The sequence below is a fragment of the Syngnathus floridae genome, chromosome 13, assembly GCF_059516105.1.
Source record: "Syngnathus floridae isolate MCC-2025c chromosome 13, RoL_Sflo_1.0, whole genome shotgun sequence".
Taxonomy (NCBI): Eukaryota; Metazoa; Chordata; class Actinopteri; order Syngnathiformes; family Syngnathidae; genus Syngnathus; species Syngnathus floridae.
Window position 1 is genome coordinate 8,043,067 of NC_142425.1, and position 27,913 is coordinate 8,070,979.

General features: G+C 41.4%; 1 protein-coding gene across 3 annotated transcripts; it reads right to left on the reverse strand.

Annotated features, from left to right (window-relative positions):
- Nucleotides 1-29: 29 nt before the first annotated feature.
- arhgef18b (Rho/Rac guanine nucleotide exchange factor 18b) lies at nucleotides 30-27,797 on the reverse strand. 3 transcript variants are annotated; one of them, XM_088393588.1, is made up of 33 exons: nucleotides 27,694-27,797; nucleotides 26,903-27,025; nucleotides 23,963-24,144; nucleotides 23,344-23,846; nucleotides 22,974-23,127; nucleotides 22,727-22,853; nucleotides 22,562-22,616; nucleotides 21,857-21,901; nucleotides 21,220-21,294; nucleotides 20,711-20,819; nucleotides 20,230-20,404; nucleotides 15,382-15,449; nucleotides 15,046-15,091; nucleotides 14,648-14,840; nucleotides 14,376-14,482; nucleotides 13,897-14,037; nucleotides 13,341-13,591; nucleotides 13,136-13,261; nucleotides 12,936-13,053; nucleotides 12,574-12,828; nucleotides 12,426-12,502; nucleotides 12,084-12,262; nucleotides 11,932-12,005; nucleotides 11,679-11,864; nucleotides 11,413-11,559; nucleotides 11,001-11,116; nucleotides 10,586-10,654; nucleotides 10,395-10,442; nucleotides 9,575-9,856; nucleotides 9,349-9,498; nucleotides 4,515-4,866; nucleotides 3,323-3,466; nucleotides 30-2,955 (listed from the first exon to the last, which is right to left on the reverse strand). In XM_088393588.1, the coding sequence occupies exons 2-33, from the start codon at nucleotides 26,976-26,978 to the stop codon at nucleotides 2,630-2,632; spliced, it is 4,956 nt and encodes a 1,651-aa protein (XP_088249714.1). In that variant the 5' UTR covers nucleotides 26,979-27,025; nucleotides 27,694-27,797; the 3' UTR covers nucleotides 30-2,629. The 3 variants fall into 3 exon arrangements, with proteins under 3 accessions (XP_088249714.1, XP_088249713.1, XP_088249715.1); XM_088393587.1 differs by having other exon boundaries at nucleotides 14,648-14,843; XM_088393589.1 differs by lacking the exon at nucleotides 21,857-21,901 and having other exon boundaries at nucleotides 14,648-14,843.
- Between the last annotated feature and the right edge of the window lie 116 nt (nucleotides 27,798-27,913).

Below are 27,913 nucleotides of genomic sequence, written 5' to 3' on the forward strand. Positions count from 1 at the left end.
AAAACAAGACCAACACAACAACACAAGTGTTCCAGCACTTTTTTTTTGGTTTTAATACTAAAACTTGTCTAAGGCAGCAGTCAGTGTCCATGATTCTAAACAGTGAATAAAAGAAAAACAAAAAATACAAAAACTCTTTTGCTGTGCACTACTAGCGCCATTAGACAGCTGTTGGTAAATAGAAACTCACAATCATAATAAAAATAAGCCTGATAAGAATCATTCATTTTCCCCTTCAAGTATGCTACTATTCAAAGTGACTAGTGTAAAAATTGGCAGAGGAAATACAATTATTCACACATAGGAAAGGTCCCAAAATGAGAATTGGGAAGAAAAAGTTAAAAGTGTGTTTTTGTTGGTGAGCAACTGTACAGTGATGCGACTGATTGGCTTAACAGTTAAAAGCTCAGCGTTTAAGACTTGCAAGACAACTTCAGTGCTTTTTTTTCCTGCCCTCGTGGAAAAAGTCGTCTTATGTCATGTGAGTACCTGTGGCCTTCTTGTACCAAAAAAAAAAAAAAAGTTGGCCTTCAAATGTCTGTATGGTTTCATTGCGTCATAGAATAAAAGTCATATTCATCAGTCTGTTTTCGAGATCATTTAAAAGGAATTTGTACCAAAGTGTACCGTCAAATATATTAAGCTGCACAATATAAGCTTTGTTCAAACTTCATTTTGGTTTGTTTGTCTACTTCACGGCAACAAACCAGTTTCCTCTATTGACTTCAACATATGTTTGTTGGCCACTAATTTTATTCAAGAGAAGACAGATGGCACACGGCAACAACTGTGGATATAATATTGCAAATCCAGACTAAGACACGATAAGTCTATAATGTGTTTACTTGTATTTATAGACATGTAGCCTCAAATGTTATAACAGCGCCATGATGACTAATTTGCCCGACCAATGGGGGACAAGCAGCTAGGAGAACCTGGTAAGTCACACGTCGTACTTTTTTGGGGTAGCATTTCCATGCCGTTGAGCCCAAATCCGTAATTTATTTGTTATTTTCTAACTCATTGCTTTCTTCCACTCTTTTGTAACTGTCACTTTCACGAAAAATAGGGCCAGGTTTTAAAACATTTTGGACTTCACTGGATGTTTTATGTGCCAAGATTGAACAGCCACTGCCAAGCCAGTCGTCCTTGCCAGTAGACATTTGTTAGCCGAACCATCAACAATGCTGATGAGAACACTTGATGGATGTCGAAACAAAAATACTGCTTGATCAGCAGTTTTAGAGCGTGCTCGCACATTGATCGGCTTCAGATGATTTCTGTTTTTTGGCAAATGTAAAATTGTGTTTTTAGAGAACAGTAAGAGAGCAAACTACTTGAGCGAGAGTCAGTGTGAATGTCTCTTTGGTTGCGTGAAACAAGTGGATTTTTGCTAGATCCTCTTAGCGACACATCACCAAAAATGGCGGAGATCGGACAGGTGCACCTAAACTTCAATGCTACATGAACACAAAACAAATTAAATCACTTTTTACATTATTAAAAAAAAAATGTGGTTCGTTCGACCGTCTTAACGCAATATCAAATAAAGTCTGTACCTAATATAAAAATGAGAACCAAAGCGCATGTACACAAATCGACAAAATATACACAAATAGTACCTGTGAAGGGATTCAGAGACATTTGCGGATTGCCGTGGGATGAACATCTCCACGGTTCCTCAGTCACATTCGAGACTGACATCAGCTTTCTGCCACGTCATCAGCAATGAGTCATGTTTGGTACCTTGGGCTTGAAATAAATGTGTCATGTTCCAACATATATCTAATAGATGATATAGATGTGACCCCATTCTGACAGAATAATGATCAGCGGGCCAAGACATGAACGTGTGATCCCTTCCCTGCGTCAAAGAAAAGGAAGCGCAAAAGTGGGAGGAAATGAGGAATGTGTTCAAACAGCTTCAAGCTTGTCCGCAGTAATGACCTTCAGGCTTTGTCCTGCGAGTCTCAGCATGACAGTACAGTACAGAAAAGTAATTGTCCTTAAAGCGGCAGGCCCGAAATATTAATCACTGTCATGGGAATAAGGTATATATTATATATTATGATTTGATGTCGGTTCAGATATCTTCAGAATAGTTTTAAAAGGGGCTTTTACTTATGAAATTGATTGACAGGTGATTAGGTCAGGGTGTGCCGCACGAGTCAGATGGGTTGGGCTCTCTATACAGAATAAAAAAAAATGGATGAATAGGGGAAAGAATGCATATTTTAAGAAATGAATTCCAAGTGAGTCAAGGTGTGGTGAACAGCTAATTTCTGGGCCTGTCCAAGCTGGAAAACAGCACCTGACTGCAAATAAAAGATTCCATGAAAGCATAATTAAAGACAGATGTAAGTAAATTATCCAGACTAAAAATCTGACATCTGTACAAACTATTAAAAAAAAAGCCAGAAAGGCTCATTCAAGAGTCAGGAATGGAATATTTACACTGTGCAAATGAACCATCAGGCAGACAGCGTTCCATCACTTCGGACTTCCTGCTTGGCGCCTCCCTTCTTCGACGCTTCGGCACCGAGCTGTCTCGTCTTCGAATCGCTGGCTGCCGTCTTTGGATCGGTGTAAAAAGTAGACAACCGGTTTTAAAATGGAGTTTCAGCTAAGTTTAGAAGAAGATGACGTCTTCCTTGTTGAGGTCTTCTGTGTTGATGTTGTAGGGCGGCGGCGGCGAAGGGAGCGGCACGCTGTGGCCGAGGCCCTGCACGAGCACGTGGGGGTTCGGGCCGAGACCTTGCGGCTGCACCTGGGCAAGGAAGTGGAGCGACGCGGTGGAATGCGAGTGGGGCGCGATGGTGGGAGTCTGCACGGAAGACTGCAGAGAGGGTTGGGCAGGCGGCACGGGGGGCTTCTGGATAGTTGCTGGGTGGTTGCCGCTAATCACGGTGGATTGAGAATCCGGTCCGAAAGCATCCAAAGGGTTTTGCTGATGATCTAATGGTTTGATTTGACAAAGGTAATAATTAGAGTTGATATTCAGAGGACTTTGTCTACTGCCATCATCAGACTATAACGCGCCGTGGTGCACCAAAATGGCCATCCCACAAGAGGAACACAGTTTTTCTCAATTTTTGTATTATAGTGGACTACAAAATATTTCAAGTTGTTCATTCCCTTTTTTTTTGTGTTTTTTTTTTAAATTGGCTGGTAATAGCGTCAGTGTTCAAATGTGGATGTCAGACTGTGTAGAATTTGATACTGAAAGATGTTTACACAGGGAGAGGCTGGGAGAAGAACAAAGATGGGTGGGGTCGGTACATGTGTGTGTGAACTTCATTCGGTTATGTTTGTGTGTGTGTACCTCCAAGATGATGGAAGGAGGGAGGGAGAGGAGACACAGACAGCGGTGCTTGCTGGTGGGGGCTGACCGAGCACTTAGCTTTGAAGGTGCTGTCGTCACGCGCCGAGAGCTTGAGGGGGAGAATCTGCTTCATGTCCACTGAGGCTGAGGGAGAAGATTAAGAGGGTCGTTTCATTGTGAAATTGGATTCAAACACTAAATTGGAGCAGCTTAGTTTCTCTCATTATTTGATAAACCACAGGACCGACCCAATTCGGAGTACTAACGTGATTCTAACGAGCCACTTATTTGATAATGAGTTCTGACGCAGTTTGGTTATCTCTCTTACAAGCAATGGAAGAAATTTGTTGTTTTTTATGTAACCAAAACAACTCATTTGAAATATATAAAAACTATGACGGGCTGTGAATCAAAAATGGCTTGCCAAGTAATTAAGAACAAAACAACAAAAAACACTTCAGATCTCAACAAAGCATCTCTATGTGCAGCTGTTGGCACATTTAGTCTCTAAATCAAATCAGGCGCTGTCTGCAACATAATTCTCCAAATTGCTTTTCATTTTCTTTCGCTTTTGATGTTTTTGTCCCTTCTTTCCACATCTTTTCGTGTAATTACTATAACAGCAAACATTACGCCCAGACAGGACTTGTTGTAACGCTGCAGTGGAGCACAGTGTCTCTACTTATCTGCAGACTTGGAATCAAAAGCAAATATTGCAACTTTTCTGAAGCCATGTCTGGCGAAACTGGGCGCAGGAACAAAAATCTATGATGTACTAGCAAACCGGCAAAATAAACATTGCTTGATTAATTCTTCAGTGGGTCTCTTCACAAAGACCTTGCAGGTGTTCCTAATGTTGTGACTGGCGATCACATACAGTATGAAGAGGAAATTTCATTTTGTATGGATAGATGGGTTGCATTTTTTTTTTTTTTCTTTCATGAGTCAGGTCCTTTAGATGTGTGCATACTTAAGTTGCTTCGGACACTTTTATTACGGGAAGACGAGCGTGTCCCAAAATAAACCTCATATTTCACCGACCTTCTGGGAAAAAGCCTGTGAGAATGTTAACGTCCTTCCAGAGAGCCTGGCTGACATAAGCAGGTTCCCGCGGCAAATTCCTTATCAGGAGATGTCCTGTGGCTCACCTTGCCACGTGCTGATTGCATCAAAATGGCGCTTGGCTGCTTACCAGTGCTGTCAGTGCGCTGCGAGCCTTTTCCGCCTTTCACTCCTTTGCCTTTGCCGCTGCTGAGGGCGGCCAGCTTGGTGGGGATCTGCTGCTGCACCCCCACTAGTTTGTGCTGCTGGTTGGTGGTGCTGAAGAGATGCAGTGGCACCTCCGTCTTCAGCGGCAGGGTGGAGGAGCTGGCGTCTCGTCGTAACGTCACCTCGGGCCGTTCCGAGTAGTCGGCCGGCGCCACCGACATGCTGCCACGCACCAGGGACTTTGGAGGCAGGGGTTTGTCTGAGAGGCCGGGAGAGCTGCTGAGGCCAGAAGATAAGAGGAGCTCCCCATTTAGACTGCCGGACATGGGCGCCACCTGGAAGGGAAATGAGAGGATACAATTTAAAATAATACAAAACAGTCAAATGGAACGGGGAATTTCTCCCCATCTGTGGTTAAGTTCTGTTAGAAAGCAGAGGCGCTTGAGAGCAGACATGACACACGTGTATTGTAAAGCGTCTGCGTGGCTCGGTGCCATCAGAGAAACGCAATCTGGAAAGCAGAAGGCGCATTTATTGGCCGCGGAGAGAATCAGAAACACATGCTGCTCTTTCTGCTGAGCGCACGCTCGGCTAAGTTTGCCGCTCGAGCTTTTGATGTGTTCTTAAGACGCTCAAGGAGGACACGCACAAACGGACAATCGCCCAAAATGAGAGAACACAATACCCTTAATGGTCTCTGTGTACATAGAGGCGTGTCGGCCTAAAAAGGCCGTTTAGACACGCAGGGGGAACATGTAAATATCTGCCGGGACAAACAGTCCATTGTACACTGAACTACAAGAGAGAGTGAAAGGTGATCTGCACATGACAACTTTATCGTCTAATCTACATTGACCTGCGGCAAAAGAGAAAACAACCTCCTTCCACTATATTTACTATCTGTGTTATTACAGTAGAAGCTCTCCTGACTTTGTGTTTGCAGTTTAAATGACTTTTTTAGTCCCGTAGGAAATACCCATTGTTTTATTTTCTCATTAGGGTCGCAGGTGAGCAAGCATAAATCTCAGCTGACTGTTTTGGGATTTTGAGAGGAAGCCAGAGAATCCAATGAAAATCCACAGAAGCAAAGGGAGAACATGAAAACTCTAAAGGAAGGGCAGAGATGAAACTGACGCCAAACCTCAGAAACCAAAAACCTCAGAACTGTACAGGCAGTTTTTGAAGTAACACTTTGTATGGAACTACAGTCAAGTCTATAAAAATTGGGACATTGGCACAATTCTCATTTGATTGACTCGAAATGGTAATAATAAGGAATAGAAATAAAAATCTTATTTGTGAAAAGTGCTTTGACAACTTTTGCTGAGCCGGATAAAACTATTTTGATATTAACAGTAACTGGCATTTACTATTCTTATATTAAATTTTCCGCAGAGCCTTAGTCCTTTGATGGTGTTTTGCACGGTGACATAAAAATATTTCCTGTTAGTTTAGAATATCCATTGCATCTTTGCAATATTAAAAGATTGGCTGAACCACAGACAAACTTTTATTGCACCTAAATTGATGACCTCCATATGGAAAATTCAGTTTCTTTGTTGTGATTTGTGTCTTTTGCTTTTTGATTTTCTTTCTTTTATACTGATTCCAGTCAGTTTTTGTGCAGTCAAATACACATTGCCCAACAATGGTTACTAAATAATAGTCACTATAAAAAAAACGTCACTGCCAGTGGCTAAAGGCCAAATAAATGTCGAACTATTTTAAATGGGCCGTTTTACAGAGCAAATGCGGGCACCCGAATATGTCAGACTGACACCGACCGGCGTTAATGTCAACCTCAGCTTTTTAAATGTGACGCAAAGGGCACAGCATGAAGAACGATGGAGAATACATCCTGTGGAGATAGGGAACACTCGAAGAGTCTTTTACAGGGCGAGGAGGGCAAATCCAATAGACCGTGACTGTGTCTGGAGCCCAGCTCAAACAGCTGAGCATGATGGGAAGCCCTGAGGCACAGAGAGGCCCTTCAGTGGGAAAAGTCGGCAAAAGTCCCTTGTTCCAGACTGCTCCCTCCTTCTTCTTTGCCTCCATCAGTCTTCCCCCAATGAACACTAGCTCGTCTTAACACATAGACCTTCCATTGTTCCCTCTACAAGGTGACTGGCACGGAGCAGAAGAGGCGGCAGGTTTCCAGAGCAGGAAACTGCTCGGAAGCAAGGGGAAACATAAACAGCCCTGACTGACAGCGCACAAACAATTAGCACTGGCGCTCTTCCAGAGGGTTCTGCTAATGACAGGCTTGCGCTAGCTAATTATACAGCCGGGTTCCTCTCATCCTGAAAACCGCTCGGATACTCCCAAATCACGCGGAGCCCGACGAGTGGCCTCGGCTAACACTCCACAATGGATTCCCTTGAGGAGGGTGAAGGTGGCTGACCTGCACTAGGTGATCAGAGGTAACATGAGAATAAGCTGCCGGGCGAGCCATGGCTGAGTATAACCATGTAAATATGGGCGCAAAATTGAATCATACTAGCAGTCAAGCATGTGTGATGTTCACAAATAGTCAATTTAATCAAAACATTCGGTTCTCTTATGTCTGTGCAGTTGGTGAGTTACCACAAAGACCTTGCCCTTGCTCAGAATTTGCTCGCGGCTGATTGTTGAGGAAAGCAGTCAGGTATGTAGGTAGGTGGAGGTGGTGAGATTACTCATGGGGCTTTTTCAGCCTACAGGATACACACTCAAGTAACATCATACAACAGCCTGGAGACAAGAGTTGACCGTGATTGAATTGATAATTCCAAAGTGTAAAATGCAAAAGTATAGGTCATTGTTTAACACGTGACCTTGGGCTATTGTTGTGTTTATGAGCACAAGTGCTTATAGAATTTCTCCAACAGCAAAGCATATATTTACTAGGTTACATTTGTGCCCCGAGAGTCACATTATCCACCTATGATCACATATAACATGTCTCAAGAGATTTTTGAAGGCGTGAACGGTGATCATTTTGATACCATTGTATTGCAAGCAAATACTTTCACAAGGCCATTTGTTGTTGTTATGTAAATGTACCCTTAGGTTCGAAACGATTTCTACTGTACTGTTATATGAGCTGCCATGAAACATTTTCAGGCATTGCACAATCAGCACATGCTGGTTATGAGCCAACGGAAAACTTGTCTGTATCCAAGGCCGTCCTAATCAAAAGGGCCTACCCTGATCCGATGAGATAACACATGAAACAAGTTCCTCTGAAGTCTTCACATGTTGCGACTCGCTCCGTCCTCCCTCACCCTTACATATACTCGACTTCAGAGCTACACAAATACGCGCAGAGGCGTGTCTTTATGAGGTCTAATTATAGCGCTACGCTTTTGTTGATGACTCCTAATGTTTGGTGGTTGCCATTAAATGGCTGCTGATATCAAGCTGGCCTGGAGCCTGGAACACAAACCAGGGTCGTGGCCCATGAAAAGGCTGTTGAATGTGTTTTTGATGAAGCCAGGGTGTGTCGGGAGTGAGGGGGGAGACAAACCACTTGTAAATTTCCCATTGAAGCAACCAAGAAAGTCCCACGGCGCAGCCAGCGAGATACAGTACAAACCCCGATGTGCGTGTGTACAAAACACACAACACAGGCGGAATGACAACAAATAGTGCGGGGATGATGTCAGTGGGCGCCAAGTGCTGACATGGCCATGTATCTCTGGCTCCAAGTCTCATCTTGCAGTATAATCTCACAAACAAACAAATGGCACGTTTGTGCACACGGCTGGCTGTTTCACTCAAAAGTCATGGCTTGTAATTACAAGGTTGCTCACTCATTACAGGTCCATCCAGGACAACTATCCTTCTCACGATCGCATGCCATGCTTGGAAAGACATTCTTAAAGTACAACCCTCCATCACTAATAGGATGAAAAGAGCGATCGTGTAGTACAGAAACTTTAATGTTTAGTCACTTGACTCGCGCTTCGTTCCACAGCACCAGGCATGAAATGCAGCCAAAGCTTTCCATGAAACTAACAAAGTCGAACATTGTTGTGTAAGAAAGAGGATGGCAGTGTGGAAATAGAGGCAGAGAAAGATTTAAGTACAAAAAAAAAAAAAAAAGACATGGAAAGAGACCTGCACTAAGTAGGTAGATTACTGTCTTGGTCTGAAGTAGTTAGAAATGTGCACATTTGCTGCAGGGTTGGAAACAACAATTCTTCTGACTAGCAGGATTTCTTCAAGACATTAATTTTTCCAAGTCTGTATATATAATTGGTTAATAATTTACAATTATTTGAGATTGACTAAATTTTAACAGCATGATTATTACATCAACATTATTTTGGCCTCTTTGTTTTATTAGTTGCAGGTCTCCACAATATAACATGGGATAGTTTTTATGAAGATTCAGTTTAAGACCAACGTAAGAGAGTTTTTCATTGGTCCACTCGGGCAAGTTGGGCAATTTCATTGGTCAGATGTGACAAAACCTTTGGTAAGTATATTGGCGGCATGAGGCTTGTTTGTAAAAATCCATAAACTCACCGCATCACATTTAAAGCCGCAGGGTTCAAAGCGTGGGGAAAATAATTGCAGGTTTTAGTCCGGAAATTATGGTAGTTGAAATGGAGCCACAGTCCATTTCATGATATTACTTTAAAAATTGTGGTGTATCATGTATGGATTAAAATATGCCCTTGAGCTCATACTTGTCAGAATTTGTGAAAAGTATTCCTCTGAAGTTACTTTAGTCATTTGCCCAAGACCACAACACACCTCAGTACTGTCACCACATCAAAACGTTTATAAATATGAACACCAGGGGTCACAGTTTTTCTGTTGCGTGTTCGCACCTCAATGGTTTTCCTCTTGATCTTCTTCTGGTGTTCCAGGCGTTCCTTCTCTTTCTCTACTGCCCGAGTGGACTCTCTGAGCCTCTCCAGGTCTTGTTGGTACGTCTCCCTTTGCCTCTCCAACTCCACCCTCTCTTCTGCCAGCCGCTCCTGTCTCCAATTTTTCAATGGTTAAGGTCCAAGTCACACAAACATCACAACTGTCAGGTAGGTCTGACCACTGTACCTCCAGCCGCCTGCATTCCTCCTCCCTTTGCCGCAGCCTGGCCTCTGTGGCCTCCACAAGCTGGCGGTGCTTCCCTCGCTCCTTCTCCCAGCGCTGCTGTTCCTGGCGATGTTGAGACTGCAGTTTGTGGAAGCTGGCGAGCTCCTCTCGCTGCAGGGCCAGCGTACGCTGCTTCTCCTGCTCCAGGAGCACGTTCCCGCGGTGGCGCCCAGGCAGTGAGGCGCGCTCCGTTAGCGAGACACGTTGCAGCTCAATGTGGCTGTCCTGCTGAGCTATGATGGCCTGGCCGTGCAGACACAAGAAAATTGATACTTTGTTCCCATAATAACGTTCAAAATGCGACAACCATTTTGGAGCCTGAAATGTTATGAACATTGGATTCAACCTGCACTCTTGGGTCTAAGTTTTTACATATATATATATTTTATTTGTTTATTTTTATTCTTATTTATATATTTTCATTCTTATTATTTTTTTATAATTTATTTATATATATTTTTAATGACGCCACAGTATCAGAGCAGTTATTAGTTTAACAACGGGTTAAATATCGTGGTTGTCGTTTCTTGATGTGTAGAACGGAACGACATTACCGAGAAGTGTTTCTAATATGCGGCGGTGCAGTTCTACACAGTGCAAAGTACGATTACAAAATGACACATGGATTAATAATGGTGTGCGAGTATCGGATTTCATTTGATTCTTCACGTGTTGTGCCGGTCTATACGCACACGCCTTCATTAGTCGACATTTGACTCTGTAAAGCTGATGTGCAAATATAAAAACATTATGAGCGGACCGAGGCAAGGCATCACATTACCTGCAGACTGTAGAGCCTTTGGGAAAGCATTAATACTTTGTCAAAGAACTGGAATGGGGAAAAAGAGAAGGGTGTTATAAATACGACGCGTACAATCAGAATAACAACATCCACAGGCTCATTTACAGGAATACACCCGATCCTGCAATGTTATACAAAAGCAAGTAACAGATTAAAGAGAAGGCACAAACCTCTGCCTCAGGGAAAGAATTGGACCAGATCCGGTTCCATCTTGCCGGTGTGTTGCAGGTCTCATCAACCTGGGCAACGGCAGATATATATATATTTTTTTGTGCAAATACCTCGAAATAATCTACTGAAATAACCGAGAAATTACTATATGGCAGACAGTGACAACTTTTTTATACAACTGGTCATCCTCAAGGAGTGTATTTATTTATCTGAACATTGTTTATATGATGTCTCCCATTTAAATGTTTGTCTGATGACGGCTTGTATGTCTGCGACAGTAACTATCAATACAAGAAAATCTCAAGGCCTGTTTGTTTGTACATGAAGCAAATAAATCATCCCAAGGTTTTCACGCTGTGATTTTTGTTGTGTTTCAAGTGAGAGCATATGTGAGTTTTTGTGCATCAGACCTACCGTCTGCTCCAGAGTTTGGCTGCCACAAAGATCTTTGAGCTGAGGGTCAGAGCTGGCCCGCTGGCTTCGGTCTCTGTTTCTGGACTCGCCAGTAAAGTTCTTCTTCAAATTGCCATCTGGCAAAGGAACACCCAGCCACAGACACAAACAATGACACAAAAATAACAGTGAGACCAAACAGACCAGAAAACAGATACATTAACAACCACAAAATGCGCACAAGGACAACAAATAGAGACGTGTCATACTACGATTGTGAATATCATGCTTATTTAAATTTACCATAAATAATTTCAAACAGCAAAAGAAAGACAAAACCATTTTATTAATAATTCACAAGTTTTGCATCGCACAAAAAACGCAAGCCATTAGATAGGAGGTTCCCTCAAGACATGAAGTATACCAGACTCACTCTTAGTGAGGATGGTGGGGTTGCTGTCGTAGCCCCCAAAGGTGCCTGCTCTCCTGGGCAGGAGTCCAGAGCTGCTCCCTTCATCTTGCTGTGATGACAGATTGTCACCCCTCACTCCAGACTGGAGCAAATTCTGGAGGTTTTCCACTAAATAGTTAAAGAAAGCAAGTTATAATTCAAATGCTACCACAACAACAACAACCCCACACTCAAGGAATGGAAGTGTGTATTTTGTTGACTCAATGCTATGAAGACTTCCGTCCTACCCTCAGTGATGGCTCCTTTGAGCAAGGTCTCCCCCTGCTGCAGATCCGAGGCATCACCTCGTAAAAGAAGCTTGGGGCGGGAAGCTGTGTCCTCCAGACCTACAACAGACTCTGCCATGTCTGCAAAAAGTTGGAGCTTCTCAGAGAGTGCCTGGACAATCATGGCATCCTTCTGGCTTAGACGTTCTAAAGTGGGGAGAAAGATCATTCCATTAACGCCGAACTGTAAGAAGGCAAGTGCAGACGTCAGTACCTTGAAATTCTTTCAACCTTGAAGCTCGAGCTTCCTCCTCTTCACTGAAGAGCCTCTCCTCTGTATGAGGACAGCTAAGAGCAACAGGACAGAAGCCGTTAATTGTCGTTCTCAGAATATTCTTCATCGACAGCGCACCGCATGGGAGCTACCTTTCGACAGCTTGCCGTATTTGTGTCATCCAAGTGTTTCTTTCTTCCTTGGAGGTGGTGTGGATCTCATACATTTCCGGCTCATTGGAGGAAGCGCAGATCAGAAACATGGCTCTCTCAGCATGGGCCACCTCCCGAACTATTAACTTCTGAAGGGAGATGACTGATGGCTTGTTGTCCTAGAGGGAAGAAAATAAGATAAGAAAGAAGAATGAATCAGGCAACATCTAACAGTGGTCTTTGACCTAAATCTGTGGGGGAAATTAAGACAACCTCAGGTGCTAATGCGTCACCAAGTCAACATAAATCTTAATTGAATTAAATAAACTAATAATTACTCACCACTGCTGCAAATACATATCGCTGATCCTTCTCTTGTAGCAGCAGGAGCACATCAGAAAGGAGAACTGCGAGAATATCTGTGAGGACCAAATAACAGAAAGGTTACTTCTTCAAAATGTAGTTTTAGTTTTTGCAGCACAGTCCTTACCTTTGAGTCTGCCAGAAGCAGCTTTCCAGTTGACAGTACCCTCGTGCAGAAGACGTCTTCGACCCTGCGCCAAGTCTTCGCGGCGAAACACTCGGCCATCTTTGATTTTGCCCAATGCCTTTGGTTCCATTTTGCTGTGGATGTCACGAAGGCGACATGTCTTCTCGTGCAGATTAACCAAAGCGTCCACTTGGGCAATAGTGTATTTAATTAAGCTTAGTGCGCGGTTCAGCTCTGTGTGTTCTTCAGTTCCATCTGAGAAAAAAAAAAAAAAAAAAAAGATTCAGAAGAATTTCAATAAAGTGTTTTTCCTCAATAAGCATACGGGGGATTTAGTAGGCACAAAATGAACACTGCAGGACCTTGAGTGCTGTGCAGAATACGCTCGACTAGTGCCGGGTACTTGGTAATGCGCTGTGTCACCAACAGAATACATTCAGGCACTCCCAGCCTCCGCACGATGGACAAGTTGTTGATTTTCTGGGAGGACAAAAGACAACAGTCAAAGTACAAAACAAAGACGAATTAGTAAAAAGATGACAGGTATTCTTGCTCATCTCACCCGTACGATGCTGTGGAATCTTTTGTTTGTTTGCATTTGTTCTTTGTAGTAGTTGACAGCTTCAGTGTGGTGACTGCAGAAATCCCCGTAGCTGTCCTTCATCTTCTCACCTACATCCCCTGAAAACTGCACAATACAAAATACATGACTAAAGTACAAAAGAAAAACTTGCTAAGTTGGTTGTTTGTGTTTACCTTTTCCTTACCTGGGCAATGAGTATGTCTGCTATTCTGTCCACTGTGTAGTTGCACTCGGTGGGTGAAACAATGCTTTCTCGCCTGCGTTCTCTGAGACAGGATAAGAAATGCGTGTGGAGCTCGAGGAGGGTTTCCACGCGTGGGAAGAGGCATTCAAGTCTGCTGGAATCCATCTGGAGGTTATCCTTCAACTCTCGGATGTAAACACGGAGCATTATCTTCAGTGTCCGTACGTGGTGCATTTCCGTCTGCATCAGTTCTGTTGAACGTAGATTGCAATCACTCGAAGTTTTTTTTTGTTTGTTTTTAAATGTTATCAGACTTTGTTTTGACGTGTGCCGATTGACACTCCGTATGGTTTATATCCAGGCCCAATTCACGGGGACAAACATGACAATGAGAAATATTTATTTGCAAAAACTAGTTCTCATCTAAATTAACTTTCAAGTTGCGAGTATATCCAGAAGCCTACATTGTTATTGTAATGATCTCATAGTAATATGTTTTGTTTGGTTTAAAAGGCAACGTTAAACAAAGAGCATCCATACAAATGTACTAACTAACCATATATGACATCTTGCCTCTTCACGGCCTCTTTAGAGTGTCTCTTAACAAACTGTTGGTCAACCGCCAAACTCCAAGACTCTGCTTCCAGATCTTGAGCATCACACTCCAGATCAGCTCGCACTGCAGCATAGTGAGCTTCTGAAAAAAACGAAGGAGCAAACCATATAACAAATTTCATACTGCTTACAAGTGAACGTCACTTCAAGTATACTGCCATCTGGCAAACGTTGGCGAAATTATTAATTAGCCTAAACAGAAAGAAATAAAACACTCAAATACGATAAATTAGAATATTGAATGACTCTCAGGAGGACGCTCGTTACAAAAGTTCAGCTTTCTAATTGTAAAGGTCACGTAGGACTTCATTAAACGTACCTCTTAAAAAAAAATTGACAAAAACAATATCTACTTGGAATAAGATGGACATGCAACAAACTAACACAAATGAAACAAAATGTTCAATTGAGTCACCTTACCTTCTACTATGATAGACTCCGTAGTAGATGCAACAAGTGAGATTGCGTCATCATTGCAGCGCTTCAGGCGAAGAGCGTCCGTTTCATCCATCTCCCCGAGGAGAGATCTAGGGTTAAAAAGAATATATATAGTTTATATATTATAATATTGTGTGCTACAATTCATACTCTAATATTGTCTCTTTAGCTCCATCCATACAATTCCTGGTCTCCTTCACTTAAAGGCCTTTCAGAAAATATGACAAAATAAAATAAGAGACTGAGGTACTGACCCCGAGCTGCTGTGATGGCGTAGGCTGGGGCCGGGGTTGAAAGCAGGAGCTCCAGAAGAGGCGATGTTATGTGTTACAATCAGTTGGTTACTTGATCCCCGAGGGATGATGGTCATGCCAGAGGAGCTGAGAGAAGTCGCATGGCCATTGAGGATCTGTGATGACTGTTCCTGCTCTCTCTGGCGCTCTTTTGCTGCTGAGGAACAAGCAGGACAATGGTGAGAGAAGTGGAAGAAATGACAAGATAGTAGGTTTAGCCCATCTGAGACTCTGGTGAGATTTATTTTGTTTTAAAATTGTCAGGGGATGTCTCGTGGCGCTCCTCCTCCTCAACCCATCAAGCAGAGGCAAATGGCTGTCCCACACTGAGCCTTGAAAATGAACTGAATCATGCCTACCAAGATAAGGCGATCCAGACGGGCCTGTTCTTGATAAAGAATCTCTCTGTTTGGGAATAAACAGACAGAATGTGTTATTTTTAAGGCCATTTCATCAAACACTTATTAGGTAATAAAATGATTACTTTGGCTGTCTGTTAAATATTCTGAGTGTGACCGTCATTGTCTTTGTACTTTTTTAAATTCTATTCTGTGCGTCACAATTTTGCTTGGTCATTTTGAGCAGTGTTTTATAAAAAAAAAAAAAAAAAAAAAAAAAAAAAAAAAAAAAAAAAAAAAGGGGGGGGGATACATGGGGCACCTTCACGCAACTCCATGTTCCAGTGGAGTGTTTACCTTGTTCTTGATGCTGGTGCACTCACTGAGCAGGGACTTGCAGCTCCTGTGAACATTCACAGCACAATCTGAAAAAACAGGATCCAATCGTCAATATGAGTTCATAAGCAGCAGACAGTATTGTTTTATCCTCAGTTGAATGAAGCAACAATGTTATTTATTCCATATTTACTATATTGAATTGCAATGCTTACGTTTCACATAAACCATAAATGTTTTCACTCAACTTCTAATCATGTATTCCGATAAAAATCCAACTGAGATGAGTGCATCTTTTTTTAATCAACATTCCAGTAAAAGTAATGTTCAGTAGGACGTGGCAAAAAAACCCACAAAAGGTACAGCTAGACAAAGTCACCTTACTACTCAGCAATAAGAAATCCAATCATTGCTATGCAACCTGTGACTCCGGCAAAGTAAAGACGGGTGACATGGCCGAGGCGCACACACAAATTCCCAACTATTAAGATTAATTTGAACATATCATATATTGCTGCCGGGAAGTGGTGCACAAGTCAAACAAAAAAAGCTTAAAACACAAACACACATGGCCCCACTGGCGGGCGATAAAGATGGGAATAAACACTGTCCAACCTGCTTACACATACATACAGTAGAGAAGAAAAGCCTGAAGCAGAATCATCACATTGTTTAAATGTGCTCGCATTGGCGTGTCAAAGGAAGCATTCCTGTCAAACACAAGAGTAATACTAGCAACTTCCACTACGAGAAAGGCTTCTGAACAATGTGGCTCCCTTCTGTGTGCCACAATGAAAACAAAACTAAACTTGGTTTATATTAAAAGCAAGCATGCTGTGACAGCAGCACATATTGGACTGTTTTCATTTACAATTTTAGCTTCAAACCACACCAAAACCTTCTATTTTTTTTTCCTCTAAATTGCTACTGAAATCCTGTTTTCTTATGAACATTTTGTGCTAAATGAAAAGTCAACAGAAACTGGCTTCTGAATAAGGCTCAGAAGCAGAGTCATGACCTTTTTTTTCTAAATTGGTCCGGCATTACTCAACTGGCACACTGCAAGACAGGCCATAAAAGTAAATCAGCGATGATGATGAGCATGACAATTAAGACTACTGCTTTGGCTCAGACATCAGAGAAGATTTTCTTTTTACCTGCAACGGAGAATTTCAATAGTAATCCAACAGCAGTAAAAAACAAAAAAACAAAAATAAAAACACAAGTCGTCGTTCAGTCCACCATAGCAGTCTTACTCAAAGCTCAAACACACTAATGAAACCAGTCAGTCAATAATAGCAAAGGCCACTGTTTAAAAAAAAAAAGATAAGAAGACCTTGACAGGCCAGGAGATCTTCACAAACTATCAAGTCATTCATTCAGCGTCATCAGTGAAGAGCCCAAACGCAAGCTAAATCCTTTCAGGAAACAGAGCCGATGGTACGCAAACTGCAATGACAAGAATTCTGTTTGGTAGAGGTAAAAGATTAGCCAAAGATAAACAAGGACGGGGTGTTTTTCTATTTGCTGATATCACAGCTCTTATCAGCACTCTGACCACCTCAAAGTCTGGCAATTGCATGCTCAGAGATGCCCCACACAGGAAACACAGCTGGCTAAGAAGGAAAATTGTAGCAGTACGTCTAAAAAGTCATCCTGCAAGAAAACATGCTCCAAGGTGGAGGAGGACTGATGAATGCAAGAAAAAGGTGCTGTGCAAAACAAGGTATGATGGCTGATGAGGGTTCTGTTCTGCTCTGATGGACCTGCCAAGCACAATCAGAACCATGTGACCCACTCCGTAAGACAGCCAAAAAATGTCCCCCCTTATTTCATTCCAGTGGGGCACTGGAGGAGCGTAAGGGCAGCAACCTGCTCTGGTTGAGGAATGAGAACAATTTTGACACACCAGGAAACATGTTCAGCACGTCAGGGATTAGGTGGTCCAATAATCACAAATGACTACATTTCTAATCTTACATTCATTCCTGTCCGAGTCAATCAGTCACATTAGCACAGCATGGACCAAGGAAAATCAGAGACAAATTAAGAATGAATGGGAATTAGGAAGTCAATGTTGCTTTTTGCCTCCATCTCAGTGATTCCAAAAATAGTGTAATAAATAGAACGGGGGGGAGTCTCCATTTCAACCAATTGAATAAAATTTTAGTCATAATAGGGAAATTATTATCTATTTAGCACAAGTAACTTTATTCATCTGTCCATGCCATTAATGGACGTAACAGAACAATCAAATGCTCTTCCACTACCACTGCACATTATAAATCATTTATTTATATAGTGCTATACAAAAACATATCACATTAAACATTGGTAATAATACAAACATAATAACCATCTCTCCACATCCCGTAAACTCAATAAAGAGCACTCGGCCAAGGCAAAACGCTCTCACATAGCTTTAATACACTAAGAAACTGAGTCACCTGTTGAGCCATCGGCTAAAAAAAAAAAACACAAAGTTGCTCCTATATGATGTTTCGGATTAATTTTGAAAAAGCACCACCATTAATGCCATTATCGGAATATATAAGACGAGTGCTATTTGACATGAACTACATTTACTTTACATTTTAAAGCGTTTTTGGTGCACGCTAACTTGCTAGCATTAAGATGCTATCGTTAGCTAGCCATACTAGTCGCGAAACGACTAACTGTGATTTCCAATCAATAAGTAAATAAACTTTGGTTCATCTAGTTAATGCAAACACAATGCGAACGTAAAGGACACGATTATCGCTTGTAGTTAGCATAAGGTTAAGTAGCTAACAACTTAAGTAGCTACAAAAGTCCACTGAAGGAAACAACGGGAATGATCCACCTGATCCCGCTATAGGAGCCGCTTCTTACCGTTATTAGCAGCGAAACTGCGGTTTGGTTCGGATGCTTACGCCGGAAACAACAACAGCGGATCGGTTGGAGAAGCGCATCATTGACGTGGATGGTAGCGTTGTTTTTGGTTGTTTTTGTTTTGTTCCACTTTAGTTAGCGGCTCTCTCTAGTGGGAACAATCTGTGGCATACAAACGGTGCATTCCACAAGCTCAATCCCCGCACGGCCACTTGGCTCCAATTAAAGGGACACTACACTTGTTTTCTACTGAGCACACCAAAAGCAGAACAATTAATAATTTGCAATCACATTTAATAATCAATCGTATGGATTAATTTAGGTCAAATTAACTGTGTGCATATTTGAACTCTCATTGCATCTCCAGACTTGCAGACTTGTGGTTTTCTGTCAGTATTGTTGATACATACTGTATAAAGTTAAGGAGTGTGGTTCTTGATCTTTTTAATACTTTAAGAAAACTTCTATGAAGTGCAAAGTACTTCCAAACATTTTGGGTTTACTACAGGTGAAATTCCAGGATGAAAATAATGTTTAACCACAGCAAAAATAGATAATAAATAACTTGTACCTTCCGCCATCTTGTGGATCAGCACTTAATTGTTCTAAATGTCACTATAAGTCGTTGGCATGGATAGATGACCAAAAATACTGTACATTTTGTGGAAAACAGATACAAAAAAATTGGACCGATCAAGTGAAATTGCATAATTTCCTACAGCACATAATTTCCCAGGGCAAGTGTGAACAATATTTGATTTCAAGGCCAGATCGCCCAGACCTATCTAACAAAGAAGCCACCATCGATGAAGAAGAATGGAGCCTATATATTAAGAATGTTGCTGGTTTGTGTCAAACAGAGGAAGCTTGACTCATAAGCATCTGGTGCTGTGCCCTACATTATACGACACACACCAGTTTGTTGAATAAGCAGACTATTAAAACATACATTACACCCCTCATGCTTCCAGACAGCATTATATACAAATGTTGGTATCATTCCCCTAATCAAGACATAGGACAGAATGAGCTTTTGTTGACTCCTAAAATAGACTTCATTAGTTGCAGCACAGTATATCGAGATTGAATAGAAAAACTCAGCTTTGATTGACACCCAAGTTAAGGTTGTTTCGGTGGGCGTGGCTAGGATGAAATAATTTCCATCAACGACCTTATGAACTCTGCCAAGCAACAAACAGAAACCTGAAGTTACCAGGAAAGAGAATCTAACTGATTATGTGGATCTCGGTTGCTAGTAACAATGAAGCAAAACATACTTAGATCATAATTCCACAGCTCTCATCACTACGTGCACGCCCTCTATGAGTTGCACACTTCTTTCGTTATTCATTGCCGCTCTTATCAGCGACGAGGAAATACATAGTGTTGAAATGCCCTTTGCAGGCCGTCTGCTTGTTGTGGCTGCTTACACACAACACATGAGCTCACACAATGCTTTAAAATATAAAGAACCAAACTATGTAGAAGCAGAAAGTAATAAATACGCACTGTAGGTTTTAGGTAAACAAGAATTCAGTGCTGATGGATGAGATGACCCGCCCAAACAGAATCAAGCCTTGCGCAATGCAAAGCAGTGGAACAAAATACAGATGCACCGCTGCAGATGATTTTCTTGGAAACACTTCTCAGATATGGGAGGAAAGACACGAAACAGCAACAGTGGTTTGCTTTCCAGAACATTAAGCAAAGCCTTAGTGAGAATGACGGCAGATGAATTATCTGTAATCATCTGCTCCGAGATCAGTGCCAAAAAATATGACATAACCTTGTATTCACTCCACTTCAATTTCAGAGGAAAGTCAACCTTCATGTTTTCTTTTGTTCTGGTCAAGCTTGTGCAGGTTGCTTCATGCGATTGTTTTGGTGAGCAGGTGCGCAAGGCAAAAGTTTGCATGTGAGCGGAGCACCTGCGTTTCAGGTGTGTGTGCGTGCGTGAGACAAGCGTGAATGGCGTGCGTGCACCCGCCGTGTACTCACTCATGCACTGCAAGCTGTGATTCTTTTGCAGAGTCTTGCCGCACAGAGAGCAGCTGGCACAGCTGGAAAAAGTGCCCGGCGCTAAAAGATGCCCGTTGCTGTGACTGAACTCGCTTTTCTTGGCCTCCTTCCCCTTCTCCTTACCCCTTTGCTGCTCTTTCTCTCGGTTCTTACCCTGCGGGAACACAAGGGTGGTTGGGTTAAGCATCATTGGGGAAAAAGTGTGCCGCACTTTTGGTTAAATTGATCCAGAAACATGATCGCTGTTTTGAGAAAACAATGCAATAGCAGACTTTTAAAAATGTAAATTTTTTGGGGGGGCATTTGTCAATTCCACAATGAGCCCATGATCTAGGAAAGGTAATTAATTACTTAGTGAGTAATGGGATTATAATCGTAAAATATCATTTCTAGTTCTATGAAGTTATTTTTGAAAAAATATTAAACATATAAATAAATATTATCTACAATGTCTGCCTACCTTATCTTTATTGAAGGAGCCAGTCATCCTGTTCCTCAACGAGCTGAGCGTCCTCTTTACCTTGGTTCCTTTTTCTACCTTTTCACTTCGGTCATCCTCTTCTTCATTCCTGGTGGATGAAGAAGAACAGTCACCTCACAAACATCAGCTCACATCGTATGCCATTTGCTGACTATAATATTTATTGAGTGGCGGATATAATTATTTAATCACACAAATTTGTTCATTATCGCTCCACTTTTTAATGCTTATTGTAGGTTAATTAAAATAATGTAAATTATTTCTCCCACTGTTGTTACAATAAGATGCAGCAGAGGTCACTGTTGTGCGTATTTTTTAAATTATTTTTTTAGATAAACTGGGCTATGTGTATTCATAATAAAAGTTCAACTACTACTCCTACAATGAAGTTTAAAACTGTGGAAAATAAGAAGCACACAAATAATTGCATCCAGCTCCATGTCTGCCTTATCAAACTGCAATAAAGCAGCATTATGAAAGGAACTTACTCATTAGAGAGGAACTCGTACCACGTTACATTTTCAGAATCCTTGGCATTGGCTTTGTTGTTCCTCCGCTTGGCTCTGTGGAACATAATATTTTATCATGAGGAGCTTATTGGTGAACATTTCATTAGGGATGGCAAACAATAAACATGCGAAATACCGTGATCATCTTTTGATAGTCAAGGATGTGTAAAATTTCATAAGAGCAACTTTGATTGGTCGTCAAAACAGCAGATTCATAATGTGCAATGAGCAAAACAGAACGCAAGAGATTGCAGGTATGAATGTGATGGAGATTATTGTGTGACATCATTTCATCAAATTAATCATTTCCTCAAATAGTGGCTCTTAGTCACAGGTTGCATTTTTCTCTTAAGGGAAATACAAATCAATGTTCTTTCACACATTGCAGATTTCTGGGACAAAGCAATAGATGCCTTCCATTTAAAAACATAAAAAAAAAATCCACAATGTTGCAAGGTGAAGCGCAAAAATGAAATAAGCCCTTAGCCACTATATGAGCAAATAGGGCATTTCTGTAGTGTGACAACCTGGTGACATGCACACACACAAAGTGCCCGAGAACTGGTCCCACACTGCTTCCTTGCTCCTCGTTTCGAGCAGCGGCCTGTTTACTTACCCGTGGTACAACTTTAGCTCCTGCAGAACTTTCTGTACCATCAGCCTAAGACAAACAAGACATTGGGGCTGAGTTGGAGCAAAGCAAAGCAAAGAAAAGGAAAGCAACACACGACACACACACACATACACACACCATCTAAGGGGATGGTGGGAGAGAGGACAGTAGTGGGAGGAGGAGGTTGCAAGCACATGACATGGAGCAGAGATGTCAGCAGAGAATGGGGAAAGCCCCTCGCTGATGTGTTCTGTGGGAGGAGCTGTCTGTTTGTATGAGAACATAACAAGTCGCACATGCAGGGGACACTGTGTGCACTTGTGCACATCAGTACTCAATCACAACACAAGTGCATATGCATCATCTACCTTTAGGATTGCAACTCCAAGATCAGTGGTGACTTGAGTTAATGGGACATTTGGACTCGGTGTGTATGTCTTTTGGGATGGTTGAGGATAAGCGCTATATGAGAAATAGCTAGATGGATGACGTGTAGGTTGAATGAACCATGGGAGACAATGTTGGTCTTTTCCTGACAGTGTACAGTATCGGTTACTCCCGCGGGATCAGAGGAGAAAACCAGAAGAGTCGTCTTTTCAAGCTTCATTAAGCCCGAGCAGATGGAGTCATGTAGTCATGAACTGTAAAGCTCTCTGACCTCACTCGAGAGGGTTTAAGCACACTTCAGCGACGCTGGTGTCGACTTACATATGGCTCTGCCCCTCATTGGAGTGGAGGTGTTCCTCAGGGTCAAACTCCTCGGCTTCACGAAGAGAGAACGGCATGTGATGAAAGAGGTATCAGTTTATTATACGGCATAATTGGCTTATTTTATGGCTGCTAGATTGGTTGGACCTCATTTTGCAAACCCACCTCCTGCTGCCCTCGCTGCCTCTTTGGAGGTCTGTACAATTCGAGAGACGTGCGCTGCACGAGAACATTCGTCCGTGGCGAGGATGTCTGCACGGGAATACACTTGCTTTCCAGGAACACCATCAATCTAAAAAAATTTGCAATTATAAACGGCGATAGATCTGAGTTGCGGATTTATGCACGCTTAAGGTGTCTCTTGAAAAAGCTTTTCCCAAGAAACACAGTCACACAGATTCAGATTCTGTACCTTGGTAACGAGACAGGAGAGCCTCTCCTTGAGACCATCTGTCTCATCCAGTGGACAGTTTTCAGTTTTCTGCTCGTTGGACTGGAAGACCTCATTGTGCTCTGCTTCATCCTCATCTCCATCGCTGTCCATGGCCATCGTGTCGAGACTTAATCTGACAAAGTATTGACACACTCACTCTAGCTCATATATTTGAATAATAAAGTATAGATAATAAATAAATAAATAAATAAATAAATGAATAAATAAATAAATAAATAAATAAATAAATAAATAAATAAATAAATAAATAAATATAGATAAAGAAAAACGCAATCTAACAAACTCATATTTGATTGCTAAAGTATAGATAATAAATAATGATCCATACCTCCTTCCCAGGTTGATGGGTGCAACGGGGACACCCCAGCTGTGTCTTCGTGAGGTCGACATGGATCTCGCTAAATTAGGAAAACTGTCAACCTCAAGATCTCCATTTAAATGCACTGTGTTTCCCTGGTTACGCGATCTTGTTTCAGTGGGTGTTGTTTCCATCGATCCCAACAGTCCGTCCAGATCAATGGTCAGGCTAAGAGCGACCCCCGAGGAGTCGTGGCTGTCAATCACACAGCTTGGGAAGACGTTGGGGCTCAGCTTGGTGACCACGAGGTTGCCGGGCGCTTCCTCGGATGAGGCTAGCTCAGTCAGATTGGGCACTGTGGTCTGGGAGTTCAGGTCTGGACTGATGGCTTTCAAAGGCCCGTGAAGATTCACCTCCAGGTCTCTGAAGTAGTCCAAGTCCCAAAAGGAGGAACCGAGGCCTTGCAAGTCATCCGCGCTGCTGCTTACCTCCACACCTTTCACCTCAGAGTCGCTCACTACAGAGGATGCATCCTGCAAAAAGAAAGACTATCAGATATAGTATCCTTGTTTTGCGTTTCTCAATTAATTTCATAATTGAGATTTTTGTCCACAATCAATCCACACCCTCAGTATTAAATATAAAATACCTGCTCCTCATTGGTGCCTCCAAAAAAGACATCTTCTGTGATGGAGGGCGGCGATGGAGAGGGTGAAGATGTTCTCCTCGGTAGCTGAATATGCTGTTGTCCGCTTGAAGGTCCACTCGCTTGTTTAGCAGCATGTCCACTTGTTTGTCCGATTGGCTCGCTATATGGCTTGCACTCAGAGGCTGAAAAATAATGGACATAAATAGATAGATAGGATCATATAGCCACTTTGCCTGTCAATCATACTAAGTGACCATTAATAATTTTTTATTGTTTTGATAGAGCTTATATATTAATGGATGGATAAAAGGTGGCCAGCCGTTTTTTTTTTTTTTTTTTTGAGCCTGAAAACTTCGTATGGGCGTCATGTCTCGGTTACCATGGCGACTCTGGCCACACCGTCAGCAGAGGGAAATGCTACAGCTCTGACAGCTTACGTAAGTCTTATTTCATAAGAGCGTTTCCCGTGAAGCCGAGACTAAGACTAAGCCGGTCTGGCTCCGCACTTCTCCACTCTTTTATCTACTTGAATGTAGATGACCGGCCTGTTTATTTTCTCCTCAAAAGGTCATATAACACTTAATAATGTGGAAAAAAACGGAAAGATGCTCATGTCAAATATAGTAAATGACACACCGGGGACATATTGAAGTTGAGAAGCTATTTACCTAATGTGGTTGTAGTTTGTGTGTGGTGTCAGATTCAACCTCATTGTAGTGAGTTCCGCTTCTATTACTTGTGGTTTTTTTTTTTTCATATTTTTAAGGTGAGAAAATGTTCATCATTTAATATTAGCACTTTTACTTTCATACTATTATGTCCTCATGGATATAAATGTATCTTTTTTTTCACATGAATACATATATATTTTAATTTATTTTTGTAGTTTGTATTTTTTCTCAAAATAGTTAGCTTTTTCAATTATTATTATAAATGTATTCTGTTTTTCTTTCATTCCGATTTATTTGTACAAAAATAAAACATGTTCTGGTAATGCTCTTTTTTTGCTTGTAAATGCAAATTCTTCTCATAATATATAAGATATTTTAATTTATTTTACATTATTTTTTTCAGTGCAGTAGCATACAGAAAAAAACGATAATCACAGAAAACACAAGCTAACCACTCAATCTACAACTGCCACAGAAATTCACTTTGCACTGCACTTTGTTACATTAATATTGACTTCATCATCCGTACTGTCTTTTTTTGTCCCCGTGTGCTATTAATGTACAGTAACTTAATCAGAGCAAACTTCATTATATAAAATCTAATGCAGACAGGCCCAGGCAAGCAATATTTACTTCACAACAAACCAGAAACATGGCAGCCAGAAAGACGCCGCCATGTAAACACAGTAGCAGACACATTGACAATGTGCTGTACATCGACTCTAATTTCTATAAGACTAAATCACAAGCATTTATAAACATGGAAGCTTGCAAAAGGCCTTTTATGGTTGCCCATGCGTAATGGATAGCACATCACACCGTGATCTATCCGTGTGTGTGTGTGCGTGTGTGTGTGTGTGTGGGCTTGTTATTGTCGGCGGAGTCTCCACCGCACTGGAAGTGATCTGCTGCTGAATTCAATGTCATCAATAATAAATCACTTTTACAAAGTCTCCTGAGACAACACATTGAATGGTGGATTCTGCCATTTAACTTTTACAAGTTTATCTAGTTTATCTTTAGTATAAACTTAAGCAGTTTTGCTCATACTATGTTGTTGTAAGTAGGAGACTGAGGCTTTCATGTTAATGTTTAAGGTAGCAACAAATAAGAGCAAAAAAATAACAAAAAATAAATCAAAATTGACAATTAATCAATTGATGTTATACGGTAGTGAAAGCAAAAGAACAAAAGAGGAATAACAGGCGGAATGTTCATTGGTGTGTGAAGCAGCATGACAATCACAAGAGGAACTTGATGGTCATCATATGATTAAAACGTGATCACTTGATTGTTACCTGCACCAATGAGTTTTCTTTAAATTCAAGTACAAACATCCTGATGACACAGATTTATGCAGCCATTAAGCACGAATTTAAAAATACGCATCGTCAGGGAATGGGGCCCATTGTGAATACAAGATGATGTATGGAAAATACTGTAGGTAGGAACCGTTGTGTTTAATTAAGTGTGTGTTGTTGTTTTTTTAATTAAAATTTTTGGGGGGATAGCAATAGAATCTTGAACATTGTGATCAGACATATTTTGAACAAGCCACATGCAAGTCTGCTTGCACGCTCACAGTCAAGCAACTTAGGATCATATTTTACATCATTATGCCTTCAAATTTGACATCCATCACGATAATGCAGACTCATTTTTGTCAAAAGACACATTTTAGTTATGTTTTCCTTGTTTTTCTTTACAACTGTGAACCCAAAGAAATGTACGATCACCTAATACACATATAACAACAAATTGATGAATAATTAGTTTTGAAATCAAGGGGCAGTAAAAACTGTTTTTTAATATCTTTACATTTATGTTGACAACATAAAAATGCTTTTAATTTCTGAAAGTTTTTAAAAGATTTCTTTTTGCGACCACAAAAAATGATGTAGTGGGCCAGATCAGGCCCCCGGGCCTTGAGTTTGATACACTATATGCTATCATGGTTAATGTCAGAGTGGCTGACATTTTCAACCCTGGTTGTGGGTGTACGTGGAAGATGCATCATAAAATTAAGAGCGAGGCTTTCAAAACAGCTGTGATGGTTTACCTCGTGCTTCAAAGCACACCTCACATTTCCTGTTTGCTTCTAAGCAGCCATATTGCTGTGATGGTAACATATAGCGGCAATGACATGCATTTGATTTTTTTTTTTGTGAAAGAAGTGTGTTTGCATGCTTAATTGATGCCAATTGATTGTATTTCCCTCAACACAGTCCACAAAAGCAAAATAGAAAGGGATCAAAGTTAGGACACATACCTCTCTTGAAGGACAAGCGCTTCATCCATAGCTTGGAGAAGGATGGCCAGGAGTTGTTGAGCGGAGTGTCTGCCATGTGAGCGATGCGCTGTGGAGGTCAGCGGGAACTGTGGCACGCTGCGGCTGTGGAAGAGGAGGACGAAGAAGAAGTAGAAGAGAAGGAGGAGTGAGCGTGAGGGGAGGAGGAGATCATGAGGGGTTTTGCTGCTGCTCAGGGATTGCCTCAAACTAACTAACGCACAGAAATAACCATAAACAAAACAAAAAAAAATACTCACTGCTGTTGACCAATAAATGAAGCACATAAAAGTCTTGACTTTTAAAAAAAAATCATAAACAATGAAGCTCCCAACCCACAGTTTGGAAACCCTGTTGCATTTCAGTGCCTTTAACTCCAAAGATTTAGGGTGTTTCTTTGGACTACATAAAAAAAAAAAGACATTCCAACTTTAAAGATGACAGTTTTAGTAAAAGAAAAAAGGAAGTGAGCATTATGAGAGCTTATAGACCAGTGAAGCGTTCTATTCTCTATCTATTCTGTACGAGGAGAAAAAAAAACATTGTTGGTATCTTTTCAACAAAGCTGTGCTTATCGGATATATTTTTAAACTGGCAAATAAATGGTCACCACCTTTCTTGTGTAATAATCAGGATGAGTGTCAAGTTGAGTAGGGAGCACATCAAGTGGAAAAAGTCTTAGCACTTTCCCACCAAAACATCATTCTCACATACACGACTCCAAGTTTTAATAACTCCAACACAGAAATGGACACAGAATAACTGGCACCTACTTGATTCTAGATGTCTTCTGGTTTTAATCCTCACACTGACTGACGTTGACGACTGGCAGCAGAGACTGAGTCAGTGCAGTTTCCTCTTTGTGTCGTTCTGCACTGAAACACAACAAATTGTCTTCGACACACACACACAATCATGTCTGACGTACAACTTGCAGCTTTTTGCACATCCGCTTATACGTTGAGAAATGTGGTTATTGTGGCATTTAGTTGT

What these genes read in the sequence shown, in the direction of transcription:
- arhgef18b (XM_088393587.1), bottom strand. Translation starts at nt 26,978, where the DNA reads ATGGCAGACACTCCGCTCAACAACTCCTGGCCATCCTTCTCCAAGCTA. An exon ending in ATACGGCAAGCTGTCGAAAG is followed by an intron (nt 12,006 to 12,083) that starts GTAGCTCCCATG and finishes TGTTGCTCTTAG; the next exon opens with CTGTCCTCATACAGAGGAGA. An exon ending in CTCCTTCCATCATCTTGGAG is followed by an intron (nt 2,956 to 3,322) that starts GTACACACACAC and finishes TCAAACCATTAG; the next exon opens with ATCATCAGCAAAACCCTTTG.